The sequence below is a fragment of the Sciurus vulgaris genome (genome assembly GCF_902686455.1).
Source record: "Sciurus vulgaris genome assembly, chromosome: 8".
NCBI lineage: Eukaryota > Metazoa > Chordata > Mammalia > Rodentia > Sciuridae > Sciurus > Sciurus vulgaris.
Window position 1 is genome coordinate 20706303 of NC_136468.1, and position 22699 is coordinate 20729001.

The 22699-nt window shown below is 44.0% G+C and overlaps 1 protein-coding gene across 1 annotated transcript in view; it reads right to left on the reverse strand.

The window, feature by feature from the left end:
* Positions 1 to 8857: 8857 nt before the first annotated feature.
* EXOC4 (exocyst complex component 4) overlaps positions 8858 to 22699 on the reverse strand; it is a 795814-nt gene continuing 781972 nt past the window's right edge. Inside the window, exon 18 of the mRNA XM_079150158.1 lies at positions 8858 to 10332. Coding sequence (XP_079006284.1) covers positions 10095 to 10332 — 238 coding nt within the window. The 3' untranslated portion in view covers positions 8858 to 10094. The remainder of the gene's footprint in view (positions 10333 to 22699) is intronic.

The following is a 22699-nucleotide window of genomic DNA, read 5'->3' on the forward strand; positions in this document are numbered from 1 at the left end:
ATTCTGAGTGGGTCTGGGGATGTGTATAACCATCTCAGGGGCCACTGGGCAAGGACCTGCTCTGTAACTAACTTGTCCCAGGAAACATGGCAATGGAAATCCAAGAAAATGATGACAATTAATAAAACTGCAAAACATAAGAATTTCTAGAACTGATGAAAACACTTGAATGTTTACTGTATTTTAGAAGAGTGACTTGCAGTTCTTTAAGTACCAAAAGGCCTAGTACCTTATACTTTATTAGTCTCTTACAGCCAGCTAAGTTAACAATTCAGTTTATGTCTCCTTATTTTAAAATGGCAACTGCAGATCTTGTTCAAAACCAATAACATTTACTTCCTTCGGGACCTTAGAATCAGACCTTAGAATTGTGTAACAGAGACGTGTGGCCTCTTGTTGGGGCTTTTAAGCTTTAACAACAGCTAATTATTATAGATAGCAGCTTTTTCTATTTTTATATTGGATTTCCATAGAAGGTTTCCTATGAATAGTTAGAAACACTGAACCTATGTGTACAGACTCACAAACACTATTTGAGTTAAAATAAAGGAAGGAGGCAGAGAAAGCAAAAGATGTAAATGAGTTGAGGGGATCCAGGGTCACTCCTTATGAGGGTTAATTCTATGTGTCCACTTGACTGGGCCAAAGGATGCCCAGATAGCTGGTAAAACATCATTTCTGGGCTTGTCTGTGAAGGTGTTTCTGGTAGAGACCAGCATTTGAATCGGTGAACTAAGTAAGGAGGATCTGCTCTCACCAATGTGGGAGGCCATCAGCCAAACTGTTGAGGGTCTTCACAGGAAAAAAATGTCTGAGGAAAGATGAATGCTCTCTCTTCTCCTGCCCTTTGAAATTGGAGCTCCTGTTTCTCGGGCCTTTGTACTTTAGGGATCATACACACATATACATATATACACACAGATATAGGCACATACATACATATATATATTATATGATCCTTAATAAAATCTATATTCTCTCTCTCTTCTCTCTTGCCCTTCTTCCTTTCACCATGAAGGAAGCATGAAGGCATTCATCTGATGGCATTCCTTTGATCTTGGACTTTCTAGCCTCCAGAACTGTGAGAAATAAGTTTCTGTTCTTTATAAATTTCCCAGCCTCAGGTATTTCATTACAGTGCCACAAAACAGATGAAGACACTGGTTTTCCCTCTTGACCAGGTTTCATGAGTGTACCTGCTGATCCTATTTATACTTTTGAATGTTCTTTGCTTCATTTTCATACTTTACTTTTTTTTTTTTTTTAAATTATGGAGGTTGTTAAAATGCATCCCTTCACCTCAAGTCCCCCCACCAATGCCCTAGCTCCACATTCTTTTTAAGACCATGGTCTAATACCACCTCCTCAATTAAGTAAATAATAGTTTGTAATTATTATTTCCTTTTCTGAATTCCTCAAGTATTTAGGCTGATCCATGGAATGATCTTCCACTGGCTGCTGCCTTACAGTATTCCACACTTAACTCATGTGCATTGTCCTGTTCGTTCCTTAAGGTGGTCATGCTTTGGCACTCAGGGCCTTGCCTTCTACTCCTCTACTTGGCAGCCTAAAGTGTGAGACACAGGCCAGGGCTCTCAAATGGAAGGTCCCTGGAGTGTGCTAGTTTAGAGACCCGGATGCTAGTCCTGACTTGGTCGTTAACTAGATGTCTCTCCTGTCTTCTCTTGGACTTCCTCGTTTTGCTGCTCTGAAAAGTTTGATGGTTAGGACCATATCTCTCTGAAGTTCCACCAGTTCTGTGTCCCCACAGGGTAATTTACTGCCACAGTTTGGATCTGCAATGCCCTCCAAAGACCCATGTATTAAAGTCGTGGTCCTCAGCTGGCACAATGGGAAAGCATTGGAACCTGTAAGAAGTGGGACTGAGTGGAAGGAAGTTAGGCAACAGGGGCATTCCCCTGACCGGGACATCAGGCCTCTGCTCTCTGGCTCTTTCTTTGCTTCCCAGATGTCACGAGGTGAACAGCCCTCTCTGGCATGATTTATAGGTCTAAGGCAACAGGGCCAAGTCACCATAGACTGAAAACATGAGCCAAAATACATCTGTCCTTCATGTAAGCTGGTTTATCTTAGGTACGTGTTACAGTAGCAGAAATATGACTAACAAAGTTACTGGAAAATTAATTTATGTAAAAACCTTACCCTAGATTAGAATAAAAGAATATTCCCACCTCCTGTCCCTTCATAGGGAAGGTTATCTGGGGATTGCTCTTGGAGCGCAAGCTCCCTTTACCTCCGGGGTGTGGTTAATAAACATCCTGTTTGCTGGGCTTGGTGGTACATGCCTGTAATCCTAGCAGCTCAGGAGGCTGAGGCAAGAGGATGGAAATTTCAAAGCCAGCCTCAGCAAAAGCGAGGCCCTAAGCAACTCAGTGAGACCCTGTCTCTAAATAAAATACAAAAAAGGGCTGGGGGTGTGGCCCCGTGGTCGAGTGCCCCTGAGTTCAATCCCTGATACCAAAGCCAAACAAACAAACAGTCTGTTTCAGGGCAGAAAAAAAAAAAAAAAAAAAAAAAAGGAAGAGAAGGAGAGGGGAGGGGAGGGAAGGGGGAAGAGGGGAAAGACATACTTACCTTTATTTGAAGGACCCCTGGAGAAGGCTTGTGTTCTGGAAGGCTTAGGTTAGCGGAAGGGAGTCTTGATCTCCCAGTGGCAGAAAGGAAGAGTGATGCGTGCACTTGGCAGAAAGAAGGAAAAATAGTCCAACATGGAGTGTTGGCTCTCCCAAAGCCGAGAAGAGACAGGGGCGGTGGGACCCATGTTGTCCCCCTGTGCCCGCTCACAGTGCTCACAGAGATGCCCGAGGAGGCTAGAAACTGAGGGTGAACCTGGGGACACTGAAGAGGACTTCCGTGTGAGGAGCAGCACGGCTTGGGGACAGCAGACATCTAGAGTCCTCACTGTGTCACAGGAGCAAGGGTGGCAACGTGATCAGGAGGCCATGACAATATTGTCTTCACCCGATCTTCCTGCCCTGCTTCAGCAGCGATGTTGGCACAACCAGAAGGAAGGGAAGCGTCCCCTTGGGGAGGAAGCCACAAAAAAAAGTGACTGAAGGTGGCCCTCTGCTGAGAATGTTAAGTGGGAGCTCGGCTAGATTTGATTTAGGAAAATTAAAAAAACAAAAGAATGTGACATTTCCTCACCTCAATTTCATAGAGCAATTTGAGAGAACCTATTAGAAATCCATGCTCTGACGTTCTTCAGCACAGGTGGGAAGAGAACTGCAAACCCAAACCCGGGCAGAGGCCAGGAAAGCCCAAGGCCTGGCCCCTGGAGGGCGCTGACACCTCGGGGTTAATGGGATGCGCATTGATACACTGGCAGGCCAGACAGAAGGGAAGCCCCAGGAGGAGCCAGACACAGGGGGCAGTCCATGTGTGTCTTGGGTGGGGCACCTCGAGGGGTAGGGGCTGAAACAATCACCTAAAATCAAGACATCTGGTTCTGGTTCTGTTCCAGATCCCTGGGGCTTCCGGCATCCAAACACAGCAGGCAGCTGCCCGGGACCCTCCTGCCATAACCCAGGCTGGGGCAGGGTGGCTGTCCTCTCAAGCCACTTGCAAAGATCAAGCTGTCTCACAATTGGGTCAACATCTTCTCAAAAAATGGACAAAACAATATGCTTCTTACTGATTATGTATGTTTATTACATGACAGGCAGGGAACATTTTGTCTGCTTGATAGAGCAATGCTGTAGGGAAGAAGCTATTATTATTATCCCATGTCACAGATGAGGAAACTGAGACTTAATGTTTAATGACTTGTACTATATCAAGGGATATCAGTACTGCCTACTCTAAGCTGAAGGATTCAGGACGGTCTCTCTGACCTTCCCCACCTTGCTCCCCAGGTCATAGAGCCTCGGCAGGCATTTGTGACCTTCCTGGGAGCAGGTCTTGAGACCCCTGGGAGAGGAGCTCTCTCTAGACCTGGAGGAAAGGCCCTTCTTTATCTCTGAGGATGAAGGTACAAGACAGGAAGCCCACACAAGGCCTGTTTCCGCAGCTGACTTGTGCCTATCGCTCCCTCATTCTCCACCTTTCTACTCTCATCAAATCTACTGCTACAAAACACTGTTGCTTCTGCAGGCCTCTGGGACCCAGCCCAGGAGCTTCGGCAGCCCGTTTCCAGGATTCACGTAGGTGGGCCAAGGGTGGACTCGGGCAGTCGAGGTGAAGGAGAGTGGGGAAGGGCAGGTGGACGTTTGGTCCAGGAATGGCTCCTTCTAGGGGCCACGAGAGGGACAGAGGAAATGGGGAGTTAACTTTCCAGAGCTCAGAGGGCTGCTTCCTTTGCTCCACAAGTTTGGCTGGTAACCCAGAGAGGGACTCTGACCTTGAACTCTGGTATTGGGAGAACATGGCTACTTAATGAATGGGGGGCCAAGTCCTTAACGTGAACCTCGGTTTCCTCGGATCTCCATCACAGGATGATTGTGGGGAGGAAATGAAATGATGTGATAAACATTTAGCTCAGCATCTGACCCTCATTTAATTGTTCAAGAAATGGGGCCTAAAATGATATCATGACAATTATAAAATAAATATCCAAATCTGGCTGCTAATGGTTTCCTGATCTCTCACAGTAAATAAATCCTTGTGAAAGGGAACTCAGCCTGGGGTTTGTTTGGAGTCAGGCTCCTAGTGTGTTGCAAAGTCAGCAGGAATCTGAGGCCACCTTTCTAAATGGGATCCTGTGTCAGGGGAACTCCACTCACCTGAAAGCACCTTGACGTGTTATTTTTTTCAGTTGTGTGTACACACATAAACTGCATATTCATTTAAAAAAGCAGGGATGTGGCTTTTAAGGTCATGTCATCCTTGGGATCCCAGGAGCTCCTGCTGCAGATGTGTGAATGTCCTGGTGATAGTTTCAACCACAGACGCATCTTTGGCCCAGGGATGTTACGACCCCTGCCTCCACCCCGTGAATCTTACATTTCATCACGGTCACACCTCCCTCCCTCAGCAGAAAGTCTTTTCTGGTGTTTGCATCTTAGTTCACTTTTAAAGAAATTTCTAGCTCGGCTCCAGTGGCTTTTGTATCTCATTACACTCTTGATAATTAGCTCTATCTCATTACACCCCAGCCCAGCTGGAATAGGATTAGCTGGTTCAGGTGTAAACCTGTGGCGTGCATCTTACTACACCTCTTCAAAAATCCCAGGCAGGCCTTCTGCCGCAGCCAAATTAGGACAACTGCTTCCAGCTGTGTACAGTTCATTACCACTTCTATTTCAGGAAAAAAAAATCCACTGTATTTCACATCTGGTCATACGCTTATTAATTACGGATTTCTTATAACAACTGTGCCTAATTAGGACAGAGTTGAGACCTTTGCCAAGCCTACTGATTCTTTATATTTTCTTGTTCTTCTTACCTCATTACCCTCCCTCCAAATTATGCCCAATTTGTTTTACAACCCTGCCACATTAAGACAATTGCTCTCAGGTGTGCATATTTCAACACACTTTGCTTTCCAAGCAAGATTCGGTTGACCAGGACTCTCCTTGTTTTCATATCCTACTAGGACGGCCACCTTTTGGGTCTTTTGATCACATTTACTCTGAATGGAGTGAATTCAGCTTGGTCTTGCTAACCCTGGGCTGGACTCTGGTCTCCTTCATTGGCTCCTGGGAAATTTCTGTGTCCTGATCCTGGGGAGGCAGCAACTGTTACGCCTCAGTGCAAGAATCCTGGGTGCACGTTCATAAAGCGTGTGAGGTGGGGATCCGTTTGTTCTACCAAGAAATGGTCAAGGGTGAAATGCCAAATTGTCCTACCAGCAAGGGCACATGAATAGTGACAGTCCCCAGCTTCCAGGAAAGCAGAGCTCAGAAGAGAGCAGCAGGGGGTTAGGCGGAAAATCTCAGTCACTCCTATAAAATACCTTCCTAAATGAAAGGGAATTCTTTGCGAATATGAACTCTGACAAGAGGAAGATCACAGTGGAAGTTTGAAGAAGCAAATGGAAGTATAAGCTCCATGTCACAAAGACTGTCTCATTTGCTTGCCTCTGCATGAATCCCACATCACCCGAGCTGTAACAGGCAATTAAATCTTCCTGACTTACTGAATGAACGCATCGGTGCTAAGAAATCCAGGCACATGGCTTGACAGTAGGAGCCATTAGGGTTTGGTTGCCGATTCAGTTTGACTGTTGTTCTTCCTCCCAAGCTGTCTCAAGCACAAAACAGTGACTGGGAGGCTCTGAAAACACTGAGCACAAAGGCAGTCCTGAAGGGGCTGGGGCTTCTGGGACTGAGGGTAGTGCCCCAGGGTGAGGGTCCCACCACACATTCTATGAATGCCTGTCTCCACAGTGTGGCCTTAGGAGCTCAGGCCTGGCCCGGGCTCTTAATTTGAGCTGATTTGGATCCACACAAAAATGACCTTGTCTTTCAGGGCCTGGAAGCAGGGCTGTCCCCTTCAGGCAAGGGCAACATGAGAAAGGTAAACTTGCCCAATCAGCAGGGACATTAGCTGTGAAGGCGAGAAAGTTCTATTTGGGAAATAAGATTTTAAGATTTTGATGTAGCTATGAAAACACTGCACGGGATCAAAGCCCTGGAAATAACTGTGTTCATAGGACAGGTGTTTTACATGAGTGCTCATAGGGTAAAGGGCACAACTGCACCCAAAGCGTAATTTTATTTATAAATTAAAAGGGGTACTTACGGGTGATAATAAGACAGCTAAAAGTAACAGAAAACCTGCAGCAGAAACTACTACCAGCAGTTCTGAGAACATAATTTGCCAATTCATGTTAACTGCATCCAATCTGTTAAACTGGTTTTTCTTTTTTAAGGAATTTATTCTAAAGGTAGCTAAGTTGGGAGAGATGCTTCTAGTAGTTTCTGATCCCTTGGGCATGGTAAAAGGGAAAGTATTATTTAGGACACATGTTCACTGTAGGGACAAAATGACAAACTTGTGAAGCACCACGGAGTACATAACAGTGACCAGAGAAGGAAACTCTCCCCTGAACTGCTTTGGCTTGCAGAGCTACTTTGTGACCACCAAGGGGTGGCGGGGGGTGATGCAACCTCAAAGCCTTCCTTCTTCATGGTTCTGCCTGTTGGCCATCTCAGGACCCCTCCCAGTCTTGTGGGCCTTCTCCATGACCCGTGACAACATTCCAGCTGCAGTAATCCCCTTATATCTGCAGGGGACTGGTTTCAGGACTCCTCTCTGGATATCCAAACCTAAGAACATTCAAGTGACTTGGTACGAAGTGGCTTGTATTAGCCTATAACCTATGCACATCCTCCCATAAACTTTAAATCATCTCCATATGACTTATAATACCTAATACGATGTAAACAACATATAAACAGTTGTACGGTTTGGTTTAGGGAATGATGACAAGACAAAAAGTCTGTACCCGTTTGGTACACACGTGGTTCTTCCCCCTGAATATTTTCAGTCCAATTGGCTGAATCCCTAGATTTAGAACCCGTGCATAGGTTGGGCCAGCTCTATGTCATCCCATGTGTCCCTTCTGTGCAGGAAGAAAATGGAGTTGGGTGTGGTGGTGACTGTAATTCCTGCATGGGGGAGGTTGAGGTGAGAGGATCACTTGAATCCAGGAGTTTGAGACCAGCCTGGGCAACAGTGAGACCCTTTCTCAATACATTCATACATATATACGTACATACACACACTTACATAAAAAGAAAAAGGGAAAAGAAAAATAATCAGGAATGAGACTATAGTTTGCTTTATTTTTGTTGCCCCTTTGGTGAGCCTTAATTTGTTGACCTTTTTACCTGCAGCTGCCCATCTAGAGAGTGGTTGTCATGGATGAATTTGCCTCTTGGGGTTATATGTCAGTGTGTGTGTATGTTGGGGCTTGTCCTCGGTGGACCTGGGCTCCCTCTAGCACTTTTCAGTCATGGCTGAACAGTGCAAAACCTGTCTCACAAATCCCCCAGATAGGGCCGTAACATGTAAGAATCTTCACTGTGCCAGTGACAGCAGATTTTAAGACCGTCCTGCCGCCTCCAGCTGCATCCGTCCCACCAGGCACGAAATGCATCGCTGGGTATTCTTAACCTTTTGAGGAATGAAGACCGATGTACCAACCTTCAAGAAATGTGTCTTGACTGTCTTGCACAAAGATCACCGAACTCCCTCTTCTGGGCAGAACTGACTCTTTTCAACGGCATCGGCACTGTAAGCACAGCGAGGACCCCACTTTCCTAGATGCTGCCCTGGAGCAGCCCAGTGGCCCTTTTTCTGCTGGAATTCTACTCAGTCAGCCCAAGCACAGGGTCTCTCCACACCAGGGAAGCCTTCCTGAGCACTCCCAGTCCTGCCCCGGCCCTTCTGCCACACTTGGAGTTCTCCCCCTGGAGAGGGCAGGAGAGAAAAGGGAGGCACAGAGTCTAAGCTGAGAGGCCATGGCCATCAGAAAGAAGCTTTCATACCAAAGTGGCCCATTCCAACCTCCCTGGCCGCCCTCTTTCCATCCCCCCTTCCTGGGGCTAATGCCAATGGCCTTGTTGAGGACTGTGCTTTCCACAGTTTTCTCCTATACAGATTCAACTTCTTTCCAGCCAGGCCTCCGAACCATAGAGCTCTGAAACATTCCTCCCCGCAGAAGCCTGTGGAAGGCCACGGTGCAGTTTGCTGTGCAGAGCTGCTGAACGGGCCAACCTGGTTTCCCGCTCAACCCTGAGCATGTGCTTGAAGATTTGATCCAGTTCCTACACTCTGACGTAATAAGGATGTCCTCTGTATGCATGTGCCTGGGGCCCAGCAGCTCGACACATGCCTGGCCTTCAGGAAATGTTTGCTGAATGAAGAATACAAGAAAAGCAACATACTACAGTTAAGCTTCTCAAAACATCTTTTAATTTTCAGTTTTTCCCATCAAGACCAAAGTTGTTGCAAACAGGCATAAAACTCCCCACCACCAGGGCACGAGGTGAGACCCTGCACATTCACGGTCCTCCTGGCTCTCCTTCCTGTATGTTTCAATATGCACCCAGTCAGTGACTGTGGCCTCTGGTGACACATGAGGCATAGGCAGGCAGAGGACTTGGGGGCCTTGGGGACAATGGTAAGGTCCAGTGGGCCAGGAACACAGGGAGCGCCCACACCACAGGAGAGCAATTCGGAAACAGGCTCAGGCGGCCACCCAGAGGAGAAAGGTCCCAGCAGTCCCGTCGTCCTCGCACTCAGCTGAGCAGACCTGGGCTGCCTTCTGAGATGAGAGACTGAGGTGCTCGTGGGAGGACAAGAGAGGACCTCAGAATCATCCCCATATAAGGTTTTGAGTGAGATGGAACATTCTCTAACCCTTATTTTCTCTTGGAAAATAAAGGGAGAGGGTTGCATCACCTTTCATTCTTCCATTTTTGTCACTAATTTTATGGGATTTTTTCTTTTGATAGAGTAGAAATAAAACAAATAGGCAATAAACCAACCAAAACCCTGTGTTCAAGCTACAGCACACAAGTCTGCTCAGGGATGTGGATAAAGGACATTTTTTCTAACCCTGAAGAGTTCCTCTTTTGGTTAGGGAAATCTGTTGAAAGTCACAGCCTTCTGAGAAGCCACTTATTTGATTTTGGCAATAGAAACAGAAAGCAATGAGCATACACTTATTTCACTAGGCTCTAAAGGGACAAGGTCAAGAGAATAAAAATGTTATTGTTCACGTAATAGAACCCTATAAGTAGTCACAGAAAGGGACTAAAGCTTAGGTGGTAGTCTACTTTCCAAGGTGGAAGTTTACATGTTGGGCAATAAAACATTGCTGAATGTCACAAATTGATTCATTTGTTTCTCAGAGTGTCATAACTTGACATGCCCTTCCACCCAGTCCCACGCCAGCTCCTTGGGAACAGACTCCATTAAAATGGCTGTTACATCACAACATTGGGTACTGCAAACTTTCTTAGAGTTCATAAAAAGCCAACAGTAAAGAAAAAATCCTAACCCCACCTTTCTGCTAAGTATCAGTGCAGACAAAACTAAGCTCAGAACATACCAGAAAACACACTGAAGAAGGGGCGGGTCTGGCTGAGGAAAGAGAAGGGGCCCCCACCCCCGCGGCACGCCCCTCACACGGTAGTTATTTTCTTGTCCTTGGTGGCCTGCTTGATGGCGGCCTGCTCGCAGATGATCTCCTTGAGCCGCTGCAGCCGTGTGTTCTGGGTGGTCTGGTCCCCCACCCCGGTCTGACTGCGGTGCAGCAGGGTGAGGGCGTGGATGTACTCCAGCTCCGTGTACTTCACGCCCTGGTCCACCACCAGGTTCAGGAGCTCGTCGGCCGTGTTGTAGAGCATCTCGTAGTACTGCCTGCGGGCGAGACAGACCTGCTCAGCAGTGGGGACTGCTCACTTATCCCGCAGCCCATCCCCTGGCAGGCAGGGTCGTCCGTTCAATCCCCACTCATTCACTCACTCATTCATTCATTTCTGGAGCCTCCGTGAAATAGAAGTTTCTTTCCTCCCCAAAGGGGGCCAATAGCAGTACCTACCTTTTAGGGTTATTGGACGAATTAATTTAATACACAGAATAGTGGTACTTGATAAAGAGGAGCTCTTATTAGGAAAGAAACAATAATTTGTTAAAGCTAGAAGTAATAGCAGTATATAACGATGAGCAAGGCAAGGCCCCTTTCCTCAAGTAGCTCTGAAGAAAGGGAAAGAGAAGCAGAGAAATTATGACCTTACTGTTGACCAGGTTCCTTCCTGAACAACCCTTGATGCACCCAGGAATCTGTAACTCCCATTTCTCAGATAAGGAAACTGAGTCCAAGAGAAGTTAGAGGACTTGCCCAATACTACAAAGACAGTGAGTTCCGGCAGCAGGATAGGAACCCAGGACTCTGACCCCAAACCCATTAGTATTTCTTTATAGACATGGAAAGTTCAAAAGACCGTTCAAGTGCCGTGAGTGAGGTGTATGGAATTGACAGCAGAGGAAGGAAAAGTCACACTGTGTTGAGAGGAGGGTGTGGGACCAGGGGCAGGTCTCACGGGGGTTGGCTTTGGTCAGGCGGGGCTCCAAGGAGGGAAATTCCAGATGGAGGGGAGAGCATGATCGAGGACAGGGAAGACTGACCTGGTGACTGGGGGGAGCAGTGGAGTAGCGTGGTGCCCTGGGAAAGGACAGGTGAAGCAGAGGTAGAGTGCTCAACAGGGCTGTGACTTTAGGCTGAGGTAAGCCACCCAGGGGCCTCCCTCTGCTGTGCCAAGGCTTTGTCCAGGCAGTCATACTTCCGGAAGGTGATGGCAGGGTGTGGAATGGCCTGGGTCGGGCTGGGCTATAATTCTAGCTAAAGGAGGGAACTTGAGAGCCCCTGGCCCGTGGGGCCATTGGCTGGGTGGTGGAGAGAAGAGCAACCTGCTTTGGAAATGTGCATTTGCGCGCCCATCTTCTCCGATGCGGAGAGAGGGTGAAGGTGGGAGTCTGAGAAGGTGAAGGGAGTCGCCATTCCTAAAATGGCCGTTACCACCACTGTATCCCAACGTGTCTGCTGGACTCCAAGCTACTACTTGAATGGTCACCAAACTACCCAGGAAGGGTGATTTGGCACAGGCTCCGAACCAGTTTTGCCACCACAGCTCGTTAGCAAAGGACAGGAGAGCCTTCCCAGGTCTGTTCACTTCTCTCTTCCTAACGCAAAGGGCTGGAGTTTTGCCAAGGTCAGAGGGACAGACCAGGGAGCAGGCCCGAGGAAACGCTAAGGTACAGGGACCTCACAAATCGTCATCAGGGTCACTGGCTTGGAAATCCTGTATTATTGGATTAAGGGCCTTTGGTTTGTTTCTTTTTCATCAGGAACATTTTGAAAAAAAAAAAAAAAATATATATATATATATATCCTAAGGAAAGATGAAGCCATCCTTGGGTGGGGAATATATTCAAGGAGGTCTGTGGTTTTGAAACTACTTCAAAAATTGCTGACATGATGGGACTGCTATCAAGAAGAGTTCTGGTAACTTTTTATATGATTTTTTTTTCTTGCTTGCTCACCCTACTTTTCTAATTAACATACTTTTTAAAAAATTGGAGAAGAAGAGAAGTAACACTTTTTTTTTTTCCTGAGACAGGGTCTTGCCCAGGCTGGCCTTGAACTTGGGGTCCTCCAGCCTTCCGAGTCACTGGGATCATAGTGTGCACCACTGCGCCCTGCAGAGTAATACTTTTTTGTCAACATTCCCTGAACAGTAGCAGGAATAAAAACACTCATTTTATGAGTGACTCTCTGAGCGTCTCCTGGGAGCAAACTGTTCGGCATGCCTTAGAGGGTCCTCTTCAGACTAATTTTCTGTAGTGGTTGCTAAGGAGTGTTCATTTTAATGCTAGGGAACCTGATATTCAGGAACCACTGGTCAGGGGTGACCTTGAATGTGACACAGCACTTCTGGCAGAAGAACAGAATGAACCACCTCCAGGCCAAGGGTCTGGGAGCCACATTAGCTACAGTCAGGACATTTTTGAAGCTGCATGTTTGGCATGGTACCTATGTGAGTTTTGCATCCCACTCCTCAATACCCCTCTTGTAATTTAAAAATATTTGACAGTAGTGTTTACAAATAATATTTTAGAGAAAATCTTATGCTGTAGGAAGATGCGCCATATTTGTCCCATTTCCACATGCTCCCTGGCACACAATAGCCTCCTGCCTGACACTGGCTCTTGTTTTAAGAAGTGAGGGCCTAAATAATTTAATTCTGTTTCCCTTAGCTATACAGATGAGGGGCAGAGCTGTTTGTTTAGGAAACTTGCTAAGAACAGACATGTAAAAATTGTGTGAGAAGAACTCACATGCAAATCGAGATTTACCAAATGGAACGAGAGCGTGGGGCTTGTGATGCTTTCAAAGTCAGAAGGGACTTCTAGACTGGTGGTTCTTGAACTTCAGAGGGCCTCACTAACAGTTCCCTGGGGAGTTTCTTAAAAGTGCAGAGTGCAGAGGCCCTGACACAGATACTGTGACTGCCAAAGCTTCTGAGCCAGCCAGGACTTCGAGCCAGAGTCTCCTTGGGGAATAAATACCCATCTCCTCCTGCCAGGTCCTAAAAGCCTCAGGGAAGACCACAGGAGCCTGGTGTAAAGGGTCGTGATGCTTTTCACTGAGACTGAACCAAAAGAATTGGAATTCTTTGCGTTATAATGTTAATATTTTTCTCATTTATCTTAAGAAGTAACACTGAGCCCATCAGCCTAGATGAAATTGGATTTCTTTTGAAAAGTCTGATGAATTGTTTCTAGGGACGCTGGCTGGTTTTCCACAGAGACTGTTGTTTCCTGCTGGGAGCAAACAAGATGAAGATGCCTGGATTGCTAGTCCCGGATCTTCTGGTGTGACAGTGACGGAGGGCATGCCACTTAAGTCCTTAATGTTTCAATATCCTGTGTGCAATGAAGACCTTTATAAATCCCAGATTGACACTTCGAAGTGGCCTGAGAGACTGTGAGAGTTCTCAACAGCTTCAGATGAACAGTGTGCCAGAATTGCAAAGCCGAGTTATTAAACAAAATTGACAGGTAACTGATGGTGTATTTTTCTATAGTTAGGGAAAAAATTCCCCTATAACCACGATGATATATTAGATCATAAAGGACCATAAATATTTAAAGACGGAATGAAATTCATTTCTCTTTCAGAAAGGCACCCAGCAGCAGAGACTGATGAATTGGCATAGCCACAGTGAGACGTGGAGGTGGGAAGGGTGCTGTGCAGTGCCCTCAAGAGAAACTAGGAAAACGCCTGAACCGGGCAATTAGAGGGCCTCGTGATGAACCCTGACAGACCCAATGAAGTCACGTCAGCCACCAGGGGAATTGTTGATCACACACATCGAGGCCCCAGGAAAAGGGAAGCTTGGTCTTTATCACCGAGCATCAAAGGAGCGGCCGTGGCTTCCAGGCGCCACGTCTGCACTAGATGGCACTTCATTCAGCTGCCTGCATGGGATCATGAGCACACTGAACTTAGACACCTTCGAGCTCAGGACCTGCAGAGCAAGCCTCTTCAGAGCCTGTGATACTCAGGGGTCGCTTGCTAGACGTGGACCCAATACCCTAATCTGAAGACCAGAGTTTCACATCACCCTGGTGGACAGAGCAGTCTGCGAAGAAGTGTGGGCCTTCCGTGGCCTCTCTCATCCTTTGCTGTGTGCCTCTGGGCAGCAGGTCCCAAAGTATCGTGAGCAGAGAGGGCAAAGGGGTAGCGTGGTAGAGAAGCAGTGTGTGATGTCACACAGTCTGGCCCTCCTGGTCACAGTCTATAACAGACAACATTGACACTTCGTTCTGCTGCAAACAGATCATTTTCTCTTATCTTCCTCATGTTTGCTTTAGTGATACACTGTTCGCTCTGCTTTTTCTTGTTGTTATGTTTTTTTTTTCCTTTACTTTTGTGTGTGTGTGTGTGTGTGTGTGTGTGTGTGTGTGGTGGGGATGGAACTCACGCATTCCAGGCAAGCCCTCGACCACTGAGCCACACCCCCAGGCCCCTTACTTTACCTATGGCAGGGGGCTGGGGTTGTGGCTCAGTGGTGGCACACTTGCCTAGCACATGTGAGGTACTGGGTTTGATCCTCAGCACCACATAAAAATAAATGAATAAAATAAAGGTACCCTGCAACACTTCCCCCAGGGACTCTGTCTGAAAACATTCATACCATTTAAAATGATATGAAGGTCATTTTGGTAGGGCGGGCATATCTTTTTAAAGTTTTATAATAAATTTATATTTCTCTGATTGGAAAACTAACATACGTACTATATAGAATACCTGGAGCATACAGAAAGATGATAAGGGAAAAAGATTACTCATATAATTCCATCATAAAGACATACCACATTTTACTGGGGAAAAAGGGATACTCATACACTGCTGGTGGGGAATGCAAATTGGTGCAGCCACTCTGGAAAGCAGTACGGAGATTCCTCAGAAAACTTGGAATGGAACCACTATTTGACCCAGCTATCCCATTCTTTAGTTTATATCCTAAGGACTTAAAATCAGCATACTACAGTGACCCAGCCACATCAATGTTTATAGCAGCTCAATTCCCAATAGCTAAACTATGGAACTAACCTAGATGCCCTTCAACAAATGAATGGATAAAGAATATGTGGTATATATACACAATGAAATTTTACTCAGAATGAAATGATGGCATTTGCAGGTAAATGGACAGAGCTGGAGAATATCACGCTAAGTGAAATTAAGCCAACCCTCAAAAACCGAAGGCTAAATGTTTTCTCTGATAAGCAGATGCTGATCCATAAATGGGGAGTGGGTATGGAAGAATGAAGGAACTTTGGATTGGGCAGAGGGGAGGGGAGTGGGTGTGGGAAAGGGGAGGGTGTGTCGGGTGGGAAGGTCAGTGGACTGAGACAGACATTATTACTTTCTATACTTATATGATTACACTACGGGTGTGACTCTGTACCATAGACAGCCAGAGGAATGAGAAGTTGGGCTCCGTTTGTATACCATGTGTCAAAAATACATTCAACTGTCATGTGTAACTAATTAGAACAAATTAAAAAAAAGACATGCCACATTTTAGCATATTTTTGAATAGTTCCCTCCACCTTCCACCATGTAGTATTCCAGTGCTGCTGGGTTGCTTTTTGATTTTCAGTGTATATAAACAAACTGTTACTGTTTACTTTATAGAGTATCAGTACTTTTCTGACCTTTAAGAGCTGCTCATGTATTCACAGACAAGACATCCGGGGAGTTTCAGTCTCGCATCCTGGGCCCCACCTCCCACTTTGGCAAACTCAGCATGGAAGTTAACACTGCCTCTCTGGAAGGACTGCAAATAGTTTCAGTTTCCTTTTTTGTAAACTTAGGGGACAAAGCACCACTAAAACATCTACTCCCACCCACTGCAGCTCTCCTTCCTGTACCTGTAGGCTTTGGGTATAGCGGTGATAGGAAGGCCTTGACTATAGAACTATCTACAATCTCTGGATAAAGCTCTGCCATTTGTCTTCCTTTGCTTAGAGGAATTCGGAGTCCTAGATCCCTGAATGAAAACTGCTTTTAAATACAAGTTGTCCTTCAGTATCTGGAGGATCAAGGCCCTTATATAAAATGGCATATTATTTCCATATAACCCTCCCATATTTTAAATGATTTCTAATTATTTGTACTACCTAATATGATGTAAATACAATGCAAATGGTTGTTATAGTGTTTTATTTAAGGAATAATGACAAGAAAAAATCTGTATGTTTAATATTTTTCCTTAATATTTTTTGATCCTTGGGTGTTTGAATCCATGGATGTGGAATCCATGGATGGAGAGCCCATGAATAAGGTTGGCTGATGGCGCAGGTACGTTTCATGCTGGCTTTTAGAATCTGTCTTGATCATAGTAACGTCAATAATAATGTTTAGCTTTTAGATATATCAACAGAGTTGAAACTTTGAAATGGGTACAGCTCTCCACATTTTATAGACGAGCAAACTGAGATAAAGTATATGCGTGATTTGTCTAAGACCTCAAAGTGAATATACATATTCCAAAGCCACAGAATATACATATTGGAAACTGTAAAAAGAAAAAGTACTAATTTCAAAGAATATTTGTATAGCTAATTCATTGTTAGTCCTGATTTTGGAAATATAAATGAAATTAAATTCCCATACTAACTCTTTGCCTTCTATCATAATGGAATGAGCCAGTAATGTGGAAAGCCAGAATTCATTTACATGGACTTTGTAGTTAAATTTACAAACACTGGATTTGACCTGGGAATTAAATGATACAAACTTAAACAGTGTGTAATGAAGGAGTTACTAAAAGAGTTTTGACTATTTCATTTTATTACCTTTCTTTCTTCCTTTGCTACTCCAAGCTGGAAATTCATGGATGAGTACCTTTTTTTTCCCTTTTTTAAAGTTGACTGCCCTTCTGACTCATTACTTTTGAGTAATCAAGTGTTTTCATTGTAAAGACTGTTTCTGAAGAGGGAACTCTTTTTTACACTGTTGGTGGGAATGTATATTAGCATAGCTATTTGTAAAACAGCATGAAAAACCTAAAGAGAAGTACTGTATGATCCAAAAATCTCATTCTGTATATCTCTAAAGGAAACAAAATCATTAAAAGAGATGTCTGTCTTGTTTATGGCAGCACTATTCACAATAGCCAAGATAAGGAATCAACCGCAGCATCCACAGATGCATGCCAAAGGGAAATGTGACATATATACACAATGGAGTATTATTTGGTCATAAAAATAGTGAAATAATGTTATTTGCAGCCACATAGATGGAGCTGGATGAAGGTCATTATGTTAAGTGAAATAAGTCACAGGCACAGAAAGACAAATGCCATGTGTTCTCACTCACTTACAGAAAGCAAAATGTTGATTTAGAGAAAAATAGAATGGAAACGTGGTTACTAGACACTGGAAGGAGCCCTGGAAGGGCACAGAAAGAAGTCAGGGAAGGGCACCCAACACAGCTGCACAGGAGGAATTAGTTGTGGCTTTCTAGAGCGCATGGGGTGACCACTGTTGGTAGAAGTAGACGGAAGTGCTTATTGCCCTCATTTCATTGTTACACACTATATACAGGTATTGAATTATCATACCATACCTCATAAATCCATGGGAATATTATGTCTCAGTAAAAAAGACTTTCTCATTTAATCCTTCCTGAGATAAAGCTGTATTGGTGTCAACAAGAGAATTAAGCGCTGACTTCTGAAATACAAGTTTAAGAGGGACCGGATGTAACTTAGTAGTGACTGTAGTTCCCCAAATTACTTTTAGCCAATATCAGCTGAATATTCCTTATCTGAGATGCTTGGGAGTAGAACTGCTTTGGATTTCAGACATTTAAAAAGTTTTTTTTCAGAATATTTGTATGTATATGCTTTGGGGATAGAACCCAAATCTAAACCTGAAATACATTTGCTTCAAATATACACTGTGGTTTGAATGTGATTTGAGTGTCCCTCCAAAGGCACATGGGTTAGGAGGCGTGGTCCCCAAGGTAGCAGTAGTAGGAGGGACCTCTAAAGAGGTTGTGGGGTCTGTTAGTTGGTTCTTGGGTCATTGGGGATGCTGCCCCTATCCTAGGAGGGGAATACTGGTCTCCTGGAGTGAGTTCCTTGAGAATCAGTTGTTAGAAAAGCCTGGAGCTGACCCTTGAGTTGTTCTCTGGCTTCCTGAATTAAGATGTGATCTGACACTCCTCCAAACTGCCTCCCATTGCCATCTACTATGATGTGATCCAGCTGAGGGGCCCACGCTCATCAAAGCTGAGCAGGTTCAGCTACCATGCCCTTGAATTTCTACAACTGTGAGCTAAGTAAACCTCTTGTCTTTATAAGTAGCTTGCCTCAGGTACTTTGTTATGGCAATGAAAAGCTGACTAACAATATTTTATACACATAAACTGAAAGTAATGTTATATAATATTTTTAGTGAGCTTGTATTTTGACTGCAACTGGTCAAGTGAGGAAGTCTGCACTTGTGGTGTCATGTTGGTGCTCAAAAAGTTTTGGATTTTGGAGCATTTCATATTTTAATTTTTCAGATTAGGGATGCTTGAATTGTACTTGGCATATTTCAAACACTTTAATAAAACCTCAGGGGTAAAAGGGCCACTACAACATCAGGTGAAACATTCAACTCCTGTTTTCTCTGCCTACCCAGTGGTACGTATGATAATAAGCATGGAAATGGAAAGAAAGGAACTGAATAATCCATAAACTAGATAATCATCCCATAAATAATTGAGAGGTGGTTACAACAGAAAGACTTTGAGAGGTAAATACTCAAGAGATCAACTAAACTCATATCCTGGTTGTGCCGTTCATTCCCTCTGACTAGCTACATGACCTTGGGTAAATGATGTCAGTTCTTTGGACATCTGTTTTCCATGTGAAAAGTGAAGAGGTTATAGGTGCAACTTAAATGCTGCTGGCCTTTTTGGAGTTTGCAACCTTGATGGCATCCCCTACTGGGTCCTTTAACATCATGGGGCTTCCATTTTAATCAGCTGATGCTGATTTTCACCAAGCAATGGTAGGCAAGATGCATTAGCAACTGATTTGGAAATGCTTCCAAACAAGTGTAGTCTTAGCTCAGGTGTATTTTTCAGACCAATAATAAAAGGGATGGTAATCCTACGTGTCAGAAGAATAAATTAGTTTATTAAAAATATAATATAATTGCTCTTATTTATCTTCCCCTTCAAAGAGTTTAGAGTTTATTACAGACATGATTGAACATTCTAATTTGAAATGAGTTGGAACTTATTTCCATTTCAGGAATAAGAACACTAAGGTAGAGAAAAGCTGAGTAATTTCCAGACAGTGAGTGGGAGAGTTAGATGAACAGAGGTGAGGAGAACATGGAGGTCTGTGGTTTTAACGTATGCTTGGGCACCTTTGGTCATCCACCTACATTGTCTTTACATAAAGTATGGCACTATCCTTAAATGGCCATTGCCGGGCTGGGAGTGCAGCTCAGTGGTACAGCATGTGCTAGCTTGTGCGAGGCCCTGGGTTTGATTCCCGGCACCACCAAAGGAAAAAAAAAAATGACAGTTACCTTTTGGTCCAGTTCTGATAAACACCATGCTCTAGCTAATGGGCGTGTCCCTCCTGGGGACATTTTAAAAGTTAAAGTCAGTTGTGTTCACTCCTCTCAGGAACACATCTTGACATTTTTGATAGTCAGCAACAGCCAGAGCCTGGGTTTAATTCTCTTCAGAAAATATAATTACTCAAAACAGAGAAATTCCCCCGAGATTTCCCTTCACCATTGAGATGATGCGCTCCCAGGCTTGGTTACAGTCACTGGAATGGGAAGAAGATGTCTTTTTGTTCCCTTAGCTAGCAACTTTGCTCTTTCCACCTTTGGAATACATTCTAAACTTATAAATATCTGGTTAAATGTCCTCTTCGACAACTTAAGGATTCATATGTCACTCTCCGCTACATCAGATAATTTTTTAAATTAAGTTTTCTACAGCAGGGATAAAGGAAGATCTGCATTTTAAATTCAGTACAATTAAAACTGTGTCTCTTTGGTCTGGCACTGCCTTTGGTCAAAGCCCATTTATATGAATAATTATTCAGTCCATTAAGAAGTCTGCTCAACTCCTTCTCCCATTTTGAAGGTTTTAATAAATATTGATCAGGCATACTTCTGTTTGCACTTGCCAAAGCAATTCTGATGGATTCATCTTCTGATGTTATCAAATAATGAAATATGAAAGAGTGAATAGAATTACCCTCTTGTTCTATGATTTTTTATTTAGGTCCTTCATTTTACTTTCATAATTGTGTTTGTCTCATACTTCTGTAAATGCTCTTTTGATTATCAAAAGGTGAGCCCGGGTTAAGGAGAGCTATGCTGTGCTGAATATCACTTCAGAGTCTTTTCAATTAAAAAAAATTGTTTATCGAATATCACTTTGGAGAGTTTTTTCAATTTTTAAAAATAATTGATCAGGTTGATAAAAAGGACCCAGAACATATTATGCACTTTGGTGTCCACAAAGTGTGTGTGTACTCTTTCTCTCCATATATGTTATATATTATATATATATATGTAATATATATACATATATATTTATTTCTTTTAACCAGTCTGCATGGGCCTTTTATATTGTGTATTATCTATATCTCCCTGCTTAGAAATCTGGGAAACAATTGCTGAGGTATGCTGACTAAAAACAATTTGGAGACCCTAAGGCTTTTTCAGTTTTAAGTAATGAAATGGAATTATTAACTTTTCAATAAATAATGCATAGTACTTCTTCAAAGGGAAAGCTAATATTATTATTATTAATGCTTAGGAAGCTCCAATAACATTTTAAATGATAACATAACATAAAAATGTATACTCCTTAACTTTAAGAGGCTTCTTTAATTTACTCTTATTAAAAAAAAAAAGAAAGAAAGAAATCCAGTCCAGGCCCAGATCAAAGGTACTCAAGGCACGATGCAAATGTTTTAATTTAAAGTAAAACAAGGCCGGGGCTTGCCAGTCTGCCTGCAGCCCATTCTGTGCCTTGTTTCTTGGTACATGAGAGAGAATAAAAAAGAGTTGGAGGGCCCTAGACAAGGGGAAGAAATCAAGACTTGGCTCCAAGTGAAAACTAGAGTTAGCGATGGGGCAGAGAAGTAAAAGGTAATGACTTTAGGTTTCTGCACTTAGTCATTAATTTATTTATTCCCTGTGCTCTTGAACCCTGGGCCTCACACAAACTAGGCAAGTGCTCTACTAAGCCATACACCCAGACCAGTTTCTGCATTTAAAATATAAGGATCCTGCCTCCTAGAAGTGTCTGGGGAGAAAGATCAGTGCGAATAGGCATGGATCGCCTGACTTTGCTGGGAAAAATACTGCCACTAGAGCATCATGCCAAAGAGGTCAAGATCGTGGATTGATTCTAATAGGTGCCCATAGTTCTAGTCTGTGGCCACCGACTGTGCATCTGGCTAGCTGCCTCACAATTGTGTCCAGACAGGGGCCAAATAAGGTCAAATGGATTCTTTGCTGCAGCCCATCATGGCTGTTGGGCTGCGATTCAGCTGTCATTTGCCTGAGTCCCCTAAACACTGACTCTGGACCTTGTGGTTCTACGTAGTGACCTTGGTGCACTTCTCAAAACTGTTACGTAGTTCTACATTTTGCTGAGAGAAAAGGCCACATCTTTTAGGACTGAAAGCCAGAAGGGAAAAAGGTTTGGCAGAGGGACCAAAAAAGTCAGTGGATTATTTGAGAAGCGTGAGCATATGCAAATCAGCAGGTCCCAGTAGTAGAGACTTGAGGGTGTATTAACTAAAGCCTTAGGTTATTTATGAAAGAGAGAAAAACTAAATAAACCAAAGCTACAAAATGGGCCACCTGAGATTCAAGGACATGTGACTCAGAATGGATGTCAATTAGAAAAATAATGGACTAAATAGGAAGGAGCTAATGGAAATATGTACAGTATCCAGCAGGGTTTAATTAAAGTCCCAAAGACTCTGCCAAACATGATGGATAGCTGTGGAGCAATGTGAATTTGGGGGATGAAAAGGCCATTTCAGCTAATACATATTCGGATGTCAGTGAACCATTTGATACAGTGCCTCTAAAAAAATATAACTAGCAAAATGAATTTATCCTGAATGGCTACCCCTGATAGGGCACAGACTGAAAAACAAACAAAGGGAAATGATAAAAGCAAATCAGCAATTTCAAAGGAGAAAGCATCTAGTGAATGCGACACTGGCTTTATAACTGATCTCACTTAATACCTTAATTATCGTGCGGGAAGACACAGAGTGGTGGAGAGGGCAAATGTCAGGAAGTGGGCAGGGCTGGGCACAGCCACAGGGAACAACAGAAAGGACCCCAGGGAGTTTACAACTGTGGGGAGCAAATGACAAAGAGTTTCATCTTAGAAAAACCTACATGAATTTGTCTGGAAGAAATTCTAACTTCCAATATTAAACAGCTGGGAGAAACCTTGGGTGAAAGGGGCCATGGTGTGTGACAGGGGAGCAGCGGAGGAACCCCGCATTTTCTTACTTCCTGTCAACAAAAGGATGGGTGATGGGGCCAGGAAGTGATGCAATCCCTGCTCCTCGCAGTATTTTTCTTTATATCAGAAGACATTGAAAGGATATCCCAGAAGAGCATCACATGGGATTGAAAGGAAAAAGGGTTGGGAGAA